At 46.8% G+C, this 16,950-nt stretch overlaps 1 protein-coding gene across 1 annotated transcript in view; it reads right to left on the bottom strand.

Moving 5' to 3' along the window:
* The window catches only part of LOC147667242 (disintegrin and metalloproteinase domain-containing protein 12-like), a 705,308-nt gene that overhangs the window by 455,485 nt on the left and 232,873 nt on the right, over window positions 1-16,950 (bottom strand). The window contains exon 3 of the mRNA XM_086948820.1: window positions 264-335. Within this exon, the coding sequence (XP_086804946.1) occupies window positions 264-335 (72 nt within the window). The remainder of the gene's footprint in view (window positions 1-263; window positions 336-16,950) is intronic.

The raw sequence follows: 16,950 nt of genomic DNA, 5'->3' as shown, positions 1-16,950 counted from the left end.
AGATCTATATCTCAGAGGCACATTCTGTAAAGTATAGACAATTGTTCTTAATAAAAATAAAAAAATATATATAAGAAAAATGAATTCATAGAAATGCAAGCTCTACCATGCAGCTGAGAGAGTAGAATCTAATCAGGTCATTTTCTCATGATATCTTCAGAAAATTCAGTGTCTGTACCGTAGAGGGGAAATCTAGTTACATTTGTTTTCACATTCCACGTTCCTTCTACACAGCACTTACAACACATCTTCAAAAGACTGACCTTGTCAACGTAGTTGGCAATCTCCATGAGCCTCCGTGTAACTTTCTCTACATCCCGTCCTTGCCTCTGAAACTTTCAAGATAAAAACTGATGTTATTACCCGTATTTGCAAATATCTGTCGTGCTCCTTATGGTAGAAATAGTTAAGTGGCATAACACTTTTATAGTGTAATTACTAACACCTAGAAATCAAATGAGCAAAAACACTACAGTGGAAACCACCACATAGAAGATTAACTATGTAGTGGAAAGGCATGGGGACTCTTCCAGTCACTCATAACATGTTTGGAAATGGGACAGGTTAGACAAAATATTAATAACTATGTTTTTGAATAAAGAAGTCTTGGGGTTGCTATGGACCTTGCATTTTTCTGCCTGTGTACCGTCATTGTATTTCATATATTCATATATTTGAGTGTCCATTTTTCAGATATTATCGAGTGTTGAATTTAATATATTCAATGCAATCTAATCTTTCTTTATTTCGGTCCGTGGTCCATAAAAGAGCATACATAAATATATACAGTGTGTAAAAAAAGACATTTAAAATAACTAAAACCCAGATAAAAATGGGATTGAGTGGTTACATAACTGTTAGGAATCAATCAGTATAAAATCCATTACTGGTTTCTTTAAAATAAATTCGCGCCCACCATATAGAACATAGAAAACGGGATACAGCATAGACAGTTGGCATTTGTGAGTTGTATTTTCGGAGCCTAAATGCTTCTTTTCAATGCTGTGTTCCTAGGTTCCTGCACAATCGGACCAGCCATCTAAGTTTAATGTTTTGATATCCAGGACGGATGAAGAACACATGAAGTTCGGACTCCTCACCCCTAGTGCAGGCTGGGCACCCCAGTGCAGAGCTGCTTTCCATTTGTTGGTAAATGCACGCAGAGGGAGGGAACCATGCCTGAATTGTACATACAGTTTCCTGGCTAGGGGCAGTTGCATTCCATCTAAACATGGCTCTAGATAGTACAGGTCCTTTACTGAGAAAAAAATTCCTGTTAGGGAACCGGTGGCAGAGTTTTCATGCAGTTGAGCAACTCCCCCCCCCCCCCCCCCCCACCCCACCCCACCCCCCCCGCCCCCATAGCTGCTGATTAGTTGTTTACGCGAAATTGCTGCACAAACCAACTCAGGATTATTCCATAGAGTATCTCTACCTTTGGCATGGAAACCATCCTTGATGTATGCAAATCAAGCCAATTTGCGTATGCCAGAAAGTCCCAGTAATACTTGGAGCTCATACTTGTATTCTGCCAGTTCAGGGACAACCATAAGCGCCGCCAGAAAAGTAGTACTCTACAACCCAATTCCTCTGCAATGGGTCTCACCCCTAGAGCCAATCGCAGTGGAACTAGGGGGGAGCTCACTGGTAGACCGAACAGCTGTCTGAGAAAACTATTCTCTATTTTGATAATGGTTTTGGGGAAGAGGTGCCCCCGAAGTTCGGCCCCATTCATGGCTGCCCTCCTTAGTTAGGTCTTGTTGATATCTATGACCGGGCCTACAGGCTTGTGAAAGGAATTTCTGTAGAGCTTGGCCAGCCCGGCAGTGGTCTGAGCCAACTTGAGACTTAACTTATCCACTTGTCCACAAAGACCAAATAGAGACTGCGACTTTCTAGATATACTGTTTTCCAATAATAGCCTAAAAATGTGGTCGATGGTAGAGGTTTTTCCCTGATGCCGGCTTGAAGAGGGCTCTTTACCTTATGTTCCTCCAGCCAAGTCTGCCGGCGATCAAGTATGATCCTAGCAAAAACTTCCTGTGAAACATCAATTAAACTGATCGGCATGTAGTTGGTGGGTAGTAGAGGAGACACTTTTTTATAAACTGGGAGAATCTCAACTTCAGCCCAAGTATCGGGGAGTGCCATCCCTTCGTAAGATATTTACAACAAGGGGTGGTGAGGGACAGAGTCTCTGAATTAAACAGAATACTCTCACCCAGTCAAGAGATCAGGGCTAGATCCAACACCGTTTTTTAGCTCACTGCACCATCCCAGTTTCAGAACCTGGCTGTATGCAAATTAGTCTGTTCCTGTCCCAGTGCATGATGGGAACAGGGCAAACCAAACTACAAGAGCCAATTCTTACACTGGGAAGGAAACAAGCTACCGGGGACCGGTTTCTGGCATTTCAGCCGTCTTCGGCCCGGCTTGCTTGAATCCTGATGGTGCAATGAGCAAGGGACTCACATCTGAGTATACCCTTCCACGCTTAGGGTGGACAAAAATATTTACAACAAGGGGTGGTGAGGGACAGAGTCTCTGAATTAAACAGAATACTCTCACCCAGTCAAGAGATCAGGGCTAGATCCAACACCGTTTTTTAGCTCACTGCACCATCCCAGTTTCAGAACCTGGCTGTATGCAAATTAGTCTGTTCCTGTCCCAGTGCATGATGGGAACAGGGCAAACGAAACTACAAGAGCCAATTCTTACACTGGGAAGGAAACAAGCTACCGGGGACCGGTTCCTGGCATTTCAGCCGTCTTCGGCCCGGCTTGCTTGAATCCTGATGGTGCAATGAGCAAGGGACTCACATCTGAGTATACCCTTCCACGCTTAGGGTGGACAAAAATATTTACAACAAGGGGTGGTGAGGGACAGAGTCTCTGAATTAAACAGAATACTCTCACCCAGTCAAGAGATCAGGGCTAGATCCAACACCGTTTTTTAGCTCACTGCACCATCCCAGTTTCAGAACCTGGCTGTATGCAAATTAGTCTGTTCCTGTCCCAGTGCATGATGGGAACAGGGCAAACCAAACTACAAGAGCCAATTCTTACACTGGGAAGGAAACAAGCTACCGGGGACCGGTTTCTGGCATTTCAGCCGTCTTCGGCCCGGCTTGCTTGAATCCTGATGGTGCAATGAGCAAGGGACTCACATCTGAGTATACCCTTCCACGCTTAGGGTGGACAAAAATATTTACAACAAGGGGTGGTGAGGGACAGAGTCTCTGAATTAAACAGAATACTCTCACCCAGTCAAGAGATCAGGGCTAGATCCAACACCGTTTTTTAGCTCACTGCACCATCCCAGTTTCAGAACCTGGCTGTATGCAAATTAGTCTGTTCCTGTCCCAGTGCATGATGGGAACAGGGCAAACCAAACTACAAGAGCCAATTCTTACACTGGGAAGGAAACAAGCTACCGGGGACCGGTTTCTGGCATTTCAGCCGTCTTCGGCCCGGCTTGCTTGAATCCTGATGGTGCAATGAGCAAGGGACTCACATCTGAGTATACCCTTCCACGCTTAGGGTGGACAAAAATATTTACAACAAGGGGTGGTGAGGGACAGAGTCTCTGAATTAAACAGAATACTCTCACCCAGTCAAGAGATCAGGGCTAGATCCAACACCGTTTTTTAGCTCACTGCACCATCCCAGTTTCAGAACCTGGCTGTATGCAAATTAGTCTGTTCCTGTCCCAGTGTATGATGGGAACAGGGCAAACCAAACTACAAGAGCCAATTCTTACACTGGGAAGGAAACAAGCTACCGGGGACCGGTTTCTGGCATTTCAGCCGTCTTCGGCCCGGCTTGCTTGAATCCTGATGGTGCAATGAGCAAGGGACTCACATCTGAGTATACCCTTCCACGCTTAGGGTGGACAAAAATATTTACAACAAGGGGTGGTGAGGGACAGAGTCTCTGAATTAAACAGAATACTCTCACCCAGTCAAGAGATCAGGGCTAGATCCAACACCGTTTTTTAGCTCACTGCACCATCCCAGTTTCAGAACCTGGCTGTATGCAAATTAGTCTGTTCCTGTCCCAGTGCATGATGGGAACAGGGCAAACCAAACTACAAGAGCCAATTCTTACACTGGGAAGGAAACAAGCTACCGGGGACCGGTTTCTGGCATTTCAGCCGTCTTCGGCCCGGCTTGCTTGAATCCTGATGGTGCAATGAGCAAGGGACTCACATCTGAGTATACCCTTCCACGCTTAGGGTGGACAAAAATATTTACAACAAGGGGTGGTGAGGGACAGAGTCTCTGAATTAAACAGAATACTCTCACCCAGTCAAGAGATCAGGGCTAGATCCAACACCGTTTTTTAGCTCACTGCACCATCCCAGTTTCAGAACCTGGCTGTATGCAAATTAGTCTGTTCCTGTCCCAGTGCATGATGGGAACAGGGCAAACCAAACTACAAGAGCCAATTCTTACACTGGGAAGGAAACAAGCTACCGGGGACCGGTTTCTGGCATTTCAGCCGTCTTCGACCCGGCTTGCTTGAATCCTGATGGTGCAATGAGCAAGGGACTCACATCTGAGTATACCCTTCCACGCTTAGGGTGGACAAAAATATTTACAACAAGGGGTGGTGAGGGACAGAGTCTCTGAATTAAACAGAATACTCTCACCCAGTCAAGAGATCAGGGCTAGATCCAACACCGTTTTTTGGCTCACTGCACCATCCCAGTTTCAGAACCTGGCTGTATGCAAATTAGTCTGTTCCTGTCCCAGTGCATGATGGGAACAGGGCAAACCAAACTACAAGAGCCAATTCTTACACTGGGAAGGAAACAAGCTACCGGGGACCGGTTTCTGGCATTTCAGCCGTCTTCGGCCCGGCTTGCTTGAATCCTGATGGTGCAATGAGCAAGGGACTCACATCTGAGTATACCCTTCCACGCTTAGGGTGGACAAAAATATTTACAACAAGGGGTGGTGAGGGACAGAGTCTCTGAATTAAACAGAATACTCTCACCCAGTCAAGAGATCAGGGCTAGATCCAACACCGTTTTTTAGCTCACTGCACCATCCCAGTTTCAGAACCTGGCTGTATGCAAATTAGTCTGTTCCTGTCCCAGTGCATGATGGGAACAGGGCAAACCAAACTACAAGAGCCAATTCTTACACTGGGAAGGAAACAAGCTACCGGGGACCGGTTTCTGGCATTTCAGCCGTCTTCGGCCCGGCTTGCTTGAATCCTGATGGTGCAATGAGCAAGGGACTCACATCTGAGTATACCCTTCCACGCTTGGGGTGGACAAAAATATTTACAACAAGGGGTGGTGAGGGACAGAGTCTCTGAATTAAACAGAATACTCTCACCCAGTCAAGAGATCAGGGCTAGATCCAACACCGTTTTTTAGCTCACTGCACCATCCCAGTTTCAGAACCTGGCTGTATGCAAATTAGTCTGTTCCTGTCCCAGTGCATGATGGGAACAGGGCAAACCAAACTACAAGAGCCAATTCTTACACTGGGAAGGAAACAAGCTACCGGGGACCGGTTTCTGGCATTTCAGCCGTCTTCGGCCCGGCTTGCTTGAATCCTGATGGTGCAATGAGCAAGGGACTCACATCTGAGTATACCCTTCCACGCTTAGGGTGGACAAAAATATTTACAACAAGGGGTGGTGAGGGACAGAGTCTCTGAATTAAACAGAATACTCTCACCCAGTCAAGAGATCAGGGCTAGATCCAACACTGTTTTTTAGCTCACTGCACCATCCCAGTTTCAGAACCTGGCTGTATGCAAATTAGTCTGTTCCTGTCTCAGTGCATGATGGGAACAGGGCAAACCAAACTACAAGAGCCAATTCTTACACTGGGAAGGAAACAAGCTACCGGGGGCCGGTTTCTGGCATTTCAGCCGTCTTCGGCCCGGCTTGCTTGAATCCTGATGGTGCAATGAGCAAGGGACTCACATCTGAGTATACCCTTCCATGCTTAGGGTGGACAAAAATATTTACAACAAGGGGTGGTGAGGGACAGAGTCTCTGAATTAAACAGAATACTCTCACCCAGTCAAGAGATCAGGGCTAGATCCAACACCGTTTTTTAGCTCACTGCACCATCCCAGTTTCAGAACCTGGCTGTATGCAAATTAGTCTGTTCCTGTCCCAGTGCATGATGGGAACAGGGCAAACCAAACTACAAGAGCCAATTCTTACACTGGGAAGGAAACAAGCTACCGGGGGCCAGGGACAGACTGATTTGCATATAGCCAGGTTCTGAGCTGGGATGGGGCAGTGAGATAAATAACGGTGATGGATCAAGCCCTGATCTTTGGACTGGGTAAGAGTGGTCTGTTTAACTCAGACACTCTGTTCATCACCACCCCCTTTTTGTAAATCGTTTTTGGCCACTATAGGTGTGGCAGGGTATACTCAGACATGAGTCCCTTTCTCACTGCTCCATTAGGATTCAAGCAAGCCGGGCCGAAGAAGGCTGAAATGCCAGAAACCGGTCCCCGGTAGCTTGTCTCCTTTCTGGTGAAGAATTGGCTTGGTAGTTTAGTCTGCCCTGTTCCCATGATGCACTGGGCCAGGGACAGACTGATTTGCATATAGCCAGGTTCTGAGCTGGGATGGGGCAGTGAGATAAATAACGGTGATGGATCAAGCCCTGATCTTTGGACTGGGTAAGAGTGGTCTGTTTAACTCAGACACTCAGTTCATCACCACCCCCTTTTTGTAAATCGTTTTTGGCCACTATAGGTGTGGCAGGGTATACTCAGACATGAGTCCCTTTCTCACTGCTCCATTAGGATTCAAGCAAGCCGGGCCGAAGAAGGCTGAAATGCCAGAAACCGGTCCCCGGTAGCTTGTCTCCTTTCTGGTGAAGAATTGGCTTGGTAGTTTAGTCTGCCCTGTTCCCATGATGCACTGGGCCAGGGACAGACTGATTTGCATATAGCCAGGTTCTGAGCTGGGATGGGGCAGTGAGATAAATAACGGTGATGGATCAAGCCCTGATCTTTGGACTGGGTAAGAGTGGTCTGTTTAACTCAGACACTCTGTTCATCACCACCCCCTTTTTGTAAATCGTTTTTGGCCACTATAGGTGTGGCAGGGTATACTCAGACATGAGTCCCTTTCTCACTGCTCCATTAGGAATCAAGCAAGCCGGGCCGAAGAAGGCTGAAATGCCAGAAACCGGTCCCCGGTAGCTTGTCTCCTTTCTGGTGAAGAATTGGCTTGGTAGTTTAGTCTGCCCTGTTCCCATGATGCACTGGGCCAGGGACAGACTGATTTGCATGTAGCCAGGTTCTGAGCTGGGATGGGGCAGTGAGATAAATAACGGTGATGGATCAAGCCCTGATCTTTGGACTGGGTAAGAGTGGTCTGTTTAACTCAGACACTCTGTTCATCACCACCCCCTTTTTGTAAATCGTTTTTGGCCACTATAGGTGTGGCAGGGTATACTCAGACATGAGTCCCTTTCTCACTGCTCCATTAGGATTCAAGCAAGCCGGGCCGAAGAAGGCTGAAATGCCAGAAACCGGTCCCCGGTAGCTTGTCTCCTTTCTGGTGAAGAATTGGCTTGGTAGTTTAGTCTGCCCTGTTCCCATGATGCACTGGGCCAGGGACAGACTGATTTGCATATAGCCAGGTTCTGAGCTGGGATGGGGCAGTGAGATAAATAACGGTGATGGATCAAGCCCTGATCTTTGGACTGGGTAAGAGTGGTCTGCTTAATTCAGACACTCTGTTCATCACCACCCCCTTTTTGTAAATCATCCCTTCGTAAGATGGCATTGAAGAGCACCCACAAGTAGGGACCCCAGATGCTCGGCTGGGCATGGAAAATATTCCCTGGTATCTTATCTAAGCCTGGAGCTTTGCCAGGGGCTATTCTGCTTACAGCTCTAGTAACTTCTGCCAAGGTTAACTCCGGGGTCTCTGCATGGACATTTGATGATTGCTGAGCAGCAGGGATCTGACTGTTTGCCTCAGTCTCCAATGGAGCATAGAAGGCCTGGAAATACTCTTTCCAGCTATCAGCTGCTATATTTGGCTCCAGAGCCTCCTTTCTGTTACTGCTCCCTGTGGATACAATGTTCCAAAAGGCTTTCATGTCTTTGCCCGCTAGAGCCAGTTTCAGGGATGCCCATTTGTCCAGTTTTTGCCTGTGCAATAGTGGCTTCGTAGGAGGCCCTCACTGTTTTAGTTTGGGTGCTACTCTTGGATTTTATAGCCTCGATTAGGGCCTTCTTAGCCTCTCGACAATCACCGGGGAACCATGTCGGCTTTGCCTTGTCCCGCCAAACCTGGGTGTCCACTGGCCAAACCGTATCCACCAGCTTGGCAACATCTGCTGTAGATACCACAGTGCCATCTTTCATTAGAAGATCAGTCAATTTCTCAAGAATGGGTGTGATGGATTCAAATAGGAGGGCCATTTTATTGGACCATTTTGCAATTTGCGAACACCTTACCTTCTGCCTATTGTTGGTGAGTATTAGTCTATTGTCAATTCTTGATGGTTGGTGACAATTTTCCCCAATGGTTGGCAATAGCAGCTCAAGAGTTAGGGAGTTATGGTCGCTGTCATGTCGCGCCAGGACAGCGAAGTCAACAACTCTGTCCCACATCCTTGTTTCTACCAGGATGTAATCTATGATGGAAGAATGTCCCATTCTGTTGAATGTGTGTTTCCCAGGTGAGTCAGAGCAGGTTTGGCCATTGCAGGCTCTCAAAGAGTGGTTTAGGGTAATTGAATTGATCTGGAGAGCCAGCGCTATCCAGGCCCTGATTGGAGAGTTCTTGGACTCAGGGATGCACCAGAGCTCATCCTCCTCGAAGGGTGGTGAGCCATTAGGATCTTTCATAGGTTCAAATTGGCAGTTGAAGTCGCCCCCCAGAACCACTAGGACATTATTGAAGAAGCTAGAGATTAAACCATCTAGTTTCTCTAGAATCGAAGACTCTTGGCCGATCCTTACAGGCCTGGATAAACATTGACTAAGGCTAATTTGTGACTAGGTGGAAAAGTTAACATAGTGCACAGAATGTCATCAGAGGGGGACTCCACTGGGGTAACCCTGCAACCTAGCTGAGAGCCTACCCAGGAACATAACCCAACAGAAGGTCTGCCCTGTCCCCGTGATATAGCAGGTGTTTTAAAAGATGCAAACCCCACATGCAGGGTCTCCTCTGCAGTCCACGTTTCCTGGAACATGCAGATATCAAATGATCCATTAACTCCCCCCAGTCAGGGCAGCTCAGTTTGCTCTTGAGGCCTGCTACATTCCAGGATAAAACCCAAGTTTGTTTAATGCATTACGGTTAACTACCCTGCCACTCACGATTTCCTGCTCCAGCAGATCGTCTGGCTCAAGCAGTTCACTCCGGCACATACTCATTGTACCAGCATAAGCTACAGATCTCGCCCTCATAGCTGTTGCACCTGGGGTCTCTAACACACCTGGCGAGTGGGTTTGGTCTTGGGATTTTTTTTAAAAAGGGGTTATTTATGAAGGCTGTGTAATGGGCTTGGAGCTTGTTGTTACATAAAACCTAAGAGCAGTGTAGGGGGTATGAGCGAGCTGGACTTCAAGTTCATAGGATTGCCACTGGGACACTGTCTGGTGGCCCTATACTCTACAGTTCTAACATCTGTGGCCGTACCCATAGGGGCCTTCATAATTTGTGCCAACTCTAGATCCTTCCCTGGCCCCTGTAAAATGGCCGGGACGGAATGCAATTCCAGGCACATGCCGAAACCCCCCCCGACCACCCCCCCAGAGGACCCTGAGCAGGTAGTTTGCAGTTTGGAGTTAGATTTTGATACAAGTGAATCAATATCTTACAGGACCTATTTTATTTTATTTATTTTATACACTTATAAGGGGCACAGCTACCCAAAAAGGGTTTCCCGGCACCGAGACACAGTACAAGATAGGTGTAATGAAATGAAGCAAGCAGGATTTATTTCTCAAACAACCAGGTCTTGATGCTTCTCCTGAACCTGGCGTAGTTCTCCTCCTTGCGGATGTGGGGAGGGAGTGCATTCCAGAGGGTGGGTCCTAGGTGTGAAAAGGACCTCCCACCCATTCTTGCTAGCTTAAACCTAGGTACACAGAAATTAGCCACTGATTGTGAACGCAGATTTCGTTTGGGAAAGTAAGGGCGGGCCAATGCTTGAAGATATTTTGGCGCTGTGCCGGCTTTAATCCTGAACATATAGCTCAGGGCTTTGAACCTGATCCGGTTCTCAACCCTGAGCCAATGCAGGTCCCTCAGGTGTTTTGATACGCTGGAGGTTTTGGGGATTTTGCATAGTAGTCTGGCGGCTGAATTTTATACCAGTTGCAGTCGCCTGATTACAGCCTGATTAGAACCAAGGTACAGGATGTTGCCGTAGTCAAGCCGAGAAGTTATAAATGCATTGACTACGGTCTTTTGGGTAGCGGAAGGCAACATCCACAGGATTTTTCTTAGCCACTTCATGATAGTGAAACAAAGGCCAGCAACCTTGTTGGCTTGTTGTCTCATGGAGAGAGCATTACCGACAAGTACCCCCAAATTACGTACATGAGTGGCTGGTTGGGGGAGTTTTCCCAAGACAGAAGACCAATGTGTGGAGTTCCATAAGTCTTGGTTTCTTCCCAGGAGGAGGACCTCCGTTTTTTCTCCATTTAATTTCAGCTGGTTGTTGGACATCCCGCTGAAAATATCGTGGAGACCTTGCTTAAGAGAAGAAGGAGCTGAAGGGTTGGATTTGGACAGTGAAATAATCTGCGAATCATCAGCATAGGTCATGAGGGTAAGTCCTGATTTGTCCGCTACGTCTGCTAAAGGACGGAGATACAGGTTAAAAAGTAGAGGGCTCAAAATGGAACCCTGGGGAACTCCATGGGGGGCGCTGAACATTTCAGAACAAGCGAGGGGGGAGGTTATTTGAAACGTCCGATTTGTCAGAAAAGACCTGATCCAATCAAGTGCAGTTCCACAAATGCCATTCCTTCTTAGTGTTGTGAGTAGCTTTTTATGCGAGATGCCACGGGCAAATAAATCAGGTCTCAGATATTGGTGCCCCTGTCCTGTTAGTGGCTGTTTCTAGTGCCAGTCACCCTGCTGTTGTCTATTACCTGCCCGAGTGTGGATCATCAGGCTTGGAATGTCGAAATGGGTGAGAGGGAGTTGCATAATTGTGGTACCAAGATCCAAGATGTGATTGTTCAGTTGCAATAGAAGTTGAACAGATCGTGGATTTTTAAAGTTGATTGTGACGTAGTCCCCACGTTGATCTTTAAGCCTGTTTCCCACCCAACTGACCCTGCGGGTCATTAAAATATCATTGGCATGTGAGTAGGCAAACTGGCGGTATCTGGCAAGCCAATACAAGCACTTATTTTTAAGCTCAAACTGGGTTTCCCTCTGTCCCTCTTTAGCTTCAGGGACTCCTGCAAGTACCACAGCATATGGGGTTGAGGCTGGGGGAGATTAATTATTGGCAACTCTGCCCCTACCCCACCCCCCTGATCCTGAGGCCCAGCTTTGGTCACAAGGTTAATCATAGGACCCATGTTTGATGGTACCCACTCCCCTCACGCTGTGTAAGGACCCCCATTGCGGACCTGCACCCTCCGGATTACAGATTCTTGTACCTGGGCAATGTTCCCTATTGACCCCACAGTAATTGGGCAGACTATAATCCCTAGAAAGTCACCAAGGCCTGTAGACTTTCTTTAAAAACGACCCTCACCATATCCGGACTGGGGCTTAAACTGATTTACTAATTCTTTAGGCAATTATTCCTTGTCCTGAGGATGAACCAATAATATGTATGGTTCGAAACGTCGTCGACAATTAGTACACTAAATGCAGAGTTAACATATTATCTGTACATGCATGTGTGTACAATGTGGATTATCACTGTTGCAATTTTCATTGATTGATAACCTGCTGTTGCCTGAATATTCCCTCCTCTTTGTTCTGTCCCCCAAGTGTGTTGGTTGGACATCGGCTGGTGTCCCACTTCCATCGCACTGTGTGCTCCATTCCCTTGTTTTATACTATTTTCATCAAGAAATTAAAGTGTCCGGCTGGGCATTCTTAACAATATAGTTCTATCGAGTCTATATTTATTGTTCTAATTCCCTTCCTTTCTAAGGACCGCTGTCTTTTGAAATAAGTTTCTACCCATGGTCCTTAGCTTATTGCGTCCTGGGTTCCCTTGTCCTATTTAAAAGAGTAGTCTCTGCTGTGGACATACTGAATGGCCACCTGACTCTAGATGAGGCGGTGGGATTTTCAGTTTGGCGGAGAGCGTTCTCTGTTGCTGTTACAACAGACTACCCTCTCCGCCAAACTCTAAGTTCGGCCCTAAGTCTACCAGTGAACAAAGAATGATAAAAATGAAGGAACAAATAAGGAATGGCACTCTGAGAAAAATTAGTTAGCATCTCAAGATAACAAAAATAGGGAATTGGAATCCACTTCTGTCAGAGCTTCTGAAGGCATAACTGTGGTTTGACCCTTAATAAAATGAGAGGGGTCTTGGCCTTCAGATACAGCAAGATGGTAGAATTGGACTAGAAAGCACACTCTATGTTTACACAAAAGGAATACAATATTATCTAAGTTTTATATTATGAAAACACTAGGCATATTCAGACAAGCATTGGCTAAGCAAGAGGTCCCACCTTTGGGACCTATTGACTTTGCAAAAATATTTTTCCAATGCTGTATTGCAACGGCAGATACAATGCACCAAGTCCAAAAGCAAAACAAAGTGAAGTGGAGCACCAGCAGTGCCACATAATTTTGTAGGGGTGTGCATTCGTCATTACACATGCAGGTGCCTACAAAATGACAGTTTTTTTTTATTTACGGATCTGAGATGGATAGGTAAATAAAGGAAAACAATGGAATAGAAGTAGTGTGAACGGGCTTTTATTTTTTAGATGGAGCTGCCAAGAACAATTTTCAGCCTACTCCTCCATGCTCAAATAAATTAATAAATAATAAACTATTTTTTAAAAAGACAGTGGGTGTAGGTCAATGAGGAGTGGGTGAGGCTCAAAGGAATGGGCAGAGGGAAAAGTAGTGCATGTGAGAGATCAACATGGGGTGGCCGTGGGAAAAGCTGTCCTTTGTCAGTGAGTCAGTATCTCTGTCACAAGCCTAGGTTCTTAACCCTAGGCTTTTGGAGAGGTAGCGTGAATCTGGCCACCAAGCAGAGCACCAGATTTAGGGTTGTTTGCCTAAAATGAGGACGTCTGTTTTCCCTGCATCCAACTTAAGACAGTTGAAATCCATACACTGAGTGACCTCTGACAGACAGGTCTTCAGTGAGACTGCTGTGGTGACTGTGTTCTTTGACAGGGTGATGATCAGCTGAGTGTTATCGGTGTACGTTGAGATGTTGAAGCCGTATCGCTTGATGATATCAGCCAGGGGTCACATATAAAGGTTGAAGAGAGTAGGGCTAAGGAAGAAGCCCTTAGGCTCCCCTGGTGTAGAGGAAAAACTTGAGAATGGAAAGGATTTTAAGACACGTGAAAGGTGCGTTCCTGCAAGAAGGAGCTAACCACTGCAAGGTCCTGTGACCAATACCACATCTCCACAAGCGCTTGATTAAGAAGTTGGGGGCATGGTGTTGAAGGCCGCACTGAGGTCCAGCATCCGCAGTGCTGCAGTATTGCCCTTGTCCAGAATTTGATGGATGGATTCTGAGGCAAGCAACAGGGCAGACTCTGTGCTACAGAGGGGGTGAAAGCCAGACTGCATCCTCTGAATTAACTCCTTGGCCTCAATAAAGACTGATAGCTGCTGGTTGGCATATTTTTCTCCAACCTTAAAAGAAAAAGAGAGCAGTGAGATGGGCAGATCATTTTCAGGCCTGGTTAGGTCTAGTAGACGTTTTTTGAGGAGTTAAACTACCATGGAATGCTTCCAATGCTGTGGCACATGGCTCACGCAAAGGAGTTGTTATGTAGCCCACAAATTACATATAACCCTGCTTCCACTCCTCGCTCCAGGATCAAGTGAAGAGCCAGACTTAACTGATGCTATCAGGCGGGACAGTTCATCGGGCTTAAACTGTAACAGCCTGGTACTGTCGGTTGAGAGTCCAGACCATAGGTTGAGACGTGGAGTATCTCTGGAAGGCTCAGGAAAAGAGGAGTAGATGGAGGCCACTTTATCAAAGAAGAACTGAGCAAGAGTATTACAGCCCTCGTCTGAAGGTAGGGTGGAAGCTGATACTCGGGCTAAGGAAGATAAGGACTTATCAATAGAGAACATTTCTTAACATGAGTCTGGGCAGCCACAAATTTGTTGGTATAAAAGTCACAACAGACATGCCATATGCGATTGTGTTATACCCTGAGGGCCGACCGATAATTAGCTTTGCTGGCAGAGTCAAAAAATGTCTGCACCACACATGCTCTAGGTCCTTGCAGTTCTTTTTAAGAAGAACGTGTTGAGAAAGGGGAGTGCAGTTCCTAAAAGGGGGTTGAAGGGGAAGGGGAAAAGACAAGACTTTTATCATGTTGCCCTCACACACCCGAAAGGTGTCATGCTTCATCATTGGGCCTTGCTCCTCATCGGGCCAGTGCGGCAATGCTCGGCGGGCTCACCGTCTCCGGGGCTCTTCGTCGGAGATCTTTTTAGGAAGCCGTTGGGTGCGTGTGGGTGTGGGGACCGTAGGGGTTTGTGTGCACGTGGGTAGTGGTTTAAAGTAGGTCAGGGTCAGTCCTATACTCAATAGTTTTAATGGTTGAGGTAGATCCTGCCTAATTAAAAAGTAGCTTATGGTTTAGTGTTTTGTATTGCTCGATCTACCAGTGGAGCGATTTGATCCAGTGCACTGGTTTTCTAGTCATCTAATTGCAAGTTAGATGTATTGACACAACTGTCAAGGGTAAGACGATTTGAGTCCAATGCCTGCGTAAAACTGGCAGGGGTCACCCTTGTCCACTTCCGTATCCTTAATATCTGACCTGAAGAGGAGACAAATGAGGGTTTCATAGGGGGAACATGAAAGGGAATAGCAAAGTGGTCGGACCACAGGAGTGACAGAGGGGGATCAATGTATAAATTGGCCAGGTTAGAACATATGGAATCAAGGGTGTTTCCAAGCTTATGTGTGGGGAAAGAAACCAATTAAGAGAGCTAGGACACTTCAAATCTGCAACCAAAGCAGCTGACATGGGACACGTAGTGTCAACAAAATGGAAATTAAAGTCTATAATGGGAGTAAAGTTGGGATAGCACAGGATGAGTGGTGACAGTGCATCGGCTAGCGATGTGATGAAGCTAGATGCAGATCCTGGAGGGCGATAGATCAAAATAACTGCTGAGGTGAAATTGCTGGAAAATGGTTAAAGAGAAGAAGGCCGCCTCAAACCCTGCAATGGATAGTTCGGTAAAAGTCCAGAGCACAGTCTTTTTAAAAATAATGGTGATCCCACCCCCAGATATTGCCAATCCAATCTTGCAATCGCAAAGCCTAGGGGAATGGCTGAAAGAATGTCTGGCGCAAAATTCTCAGTGAACCACGTTTCCGAAAGAAAATCCTCATCAGGCGAATGGTCCACTAGGAAATAATACAGCTCAAGCTTGCGCTTGGCTAATGATTGACAGGTGAGCGAAAAGAACTGAGCCGAGGGCGAGAGCTGGGGAGTAGTGCTAACATTCAAGCTTGGTGTCGGTGGAGTCAGGGTTACGAACCCGCGCTTACCGATGTGAATTGCCCTTTGAGTGATGTCCAGCCCATGGCGCAAACATTGGGTTGGGTGGTCACCAGATTCATTAGCTCCATAGAGGAGTACTGCCAGAGGGTTGACACAAAATGACCTATGTACCTGACCGCTGGTGCCATCCGGGTACTAATGGACACAGAAGGGCTTGGCTTTGGCTTGCCCCTGCTTGCATCCACGCACCTTGCTGTCTCAAAAGCCAAGTGTTAGAAATGGGATTTTTGGTAGGCTATGGCATGTGCCAGAGCCACGCAGAAACCACCACTCTTGTTAGGATAAGGGAGTTGCACTCCTATAATTTCCCATGCTCACCCCCTTGGTAGCTTGGCACGAGCAGTCAGGCTTATCTTAGAGGCAGTGTGTAAAGCTTCTGCACATAACCAACTGTAATACAGTGTAAGCACTACAAAAGGACACCACATCAGTTTAGAAAAATATACAATATTTTTATATACTTAAATCAAAACCAAAAACGATACAAATCCACCATACAAAACTTAAAAATCTGCGGTTATCGAAATATGCTTGAAAAACAGTTCCTTGATGTCGACCCACCACTGGCGCCGACGTTGTCCTGAGAGGGACTGCCTCCGGGTATGGGGTGGCATGGTCCACCAAGACCAAGTTGTACCTGTTGCCCATGTCTGTCTTAGGATCAAGTTATCCCACAATGTCCATCCCTACCTTTCTGAAGGGCATTCCAACCACTGGAAAAGTTTGGAGAGGAGTTTTGACCTTCCTCTCACTCTTACCACTTGCCTTGCAAGTTTGGAAAGACCTGCAATGTCCATCTGACTGCCTTCACATTTGGGGCAAGAAGAAGTTGGTGACAAGCCTGTCAAAGGTCTTGTCCTGCCCCAAATGTCCTGCCACAGGCACGTCATGAGGCAGACCCAGTAGGAAGGTCCTGAAGCGCTGGGGTACCACCAGCACACGGGCTGACCCAGGCTCAGAGACCTAAGGCTCACTGAACAGGAGATAATTCTCCCAGTAGATCACCAGCTGTCTGGTCTGCAGCCTGCCACTGCAGACTCTATAGAGAAGGGCACTCCTACTCCTTGCAGAATTCCTCCCTGGTGGGACTCCCTTCTTGCTGCCAAAGGGTCAGCTCAGAGATGTCCCCAGTGCAGCTACCTGCTCCCCTGTAGACACCGGGGTATCCCCCTCAAAATCCGCCTCCTCCTGATCTGTGGGAACTTCAGGGGCCCGTTTCCCGCTCCCCT

This window comes from Lissotriton vulgaris, unplaced genomic scaffold (assembly GCF_964263255.1).
Source record: "Lissotriton vulgaris unplaced genomic scaffold, aLisVul1.2 SCAFFOLD_906, whole genome shotgun sequence".
Taxonomy (NCBI): domain Eukaryota; kingdom Metazoa; phylum Chordata; class Amphibia; order Caudata; family Salamandridae; genus Lissotriton; species Lissotriton vulgaris.
Note: the sequence above shows the minus strand (reverse complement) of the source record. Positions and strands in the feature narration are given on the sequence as shown.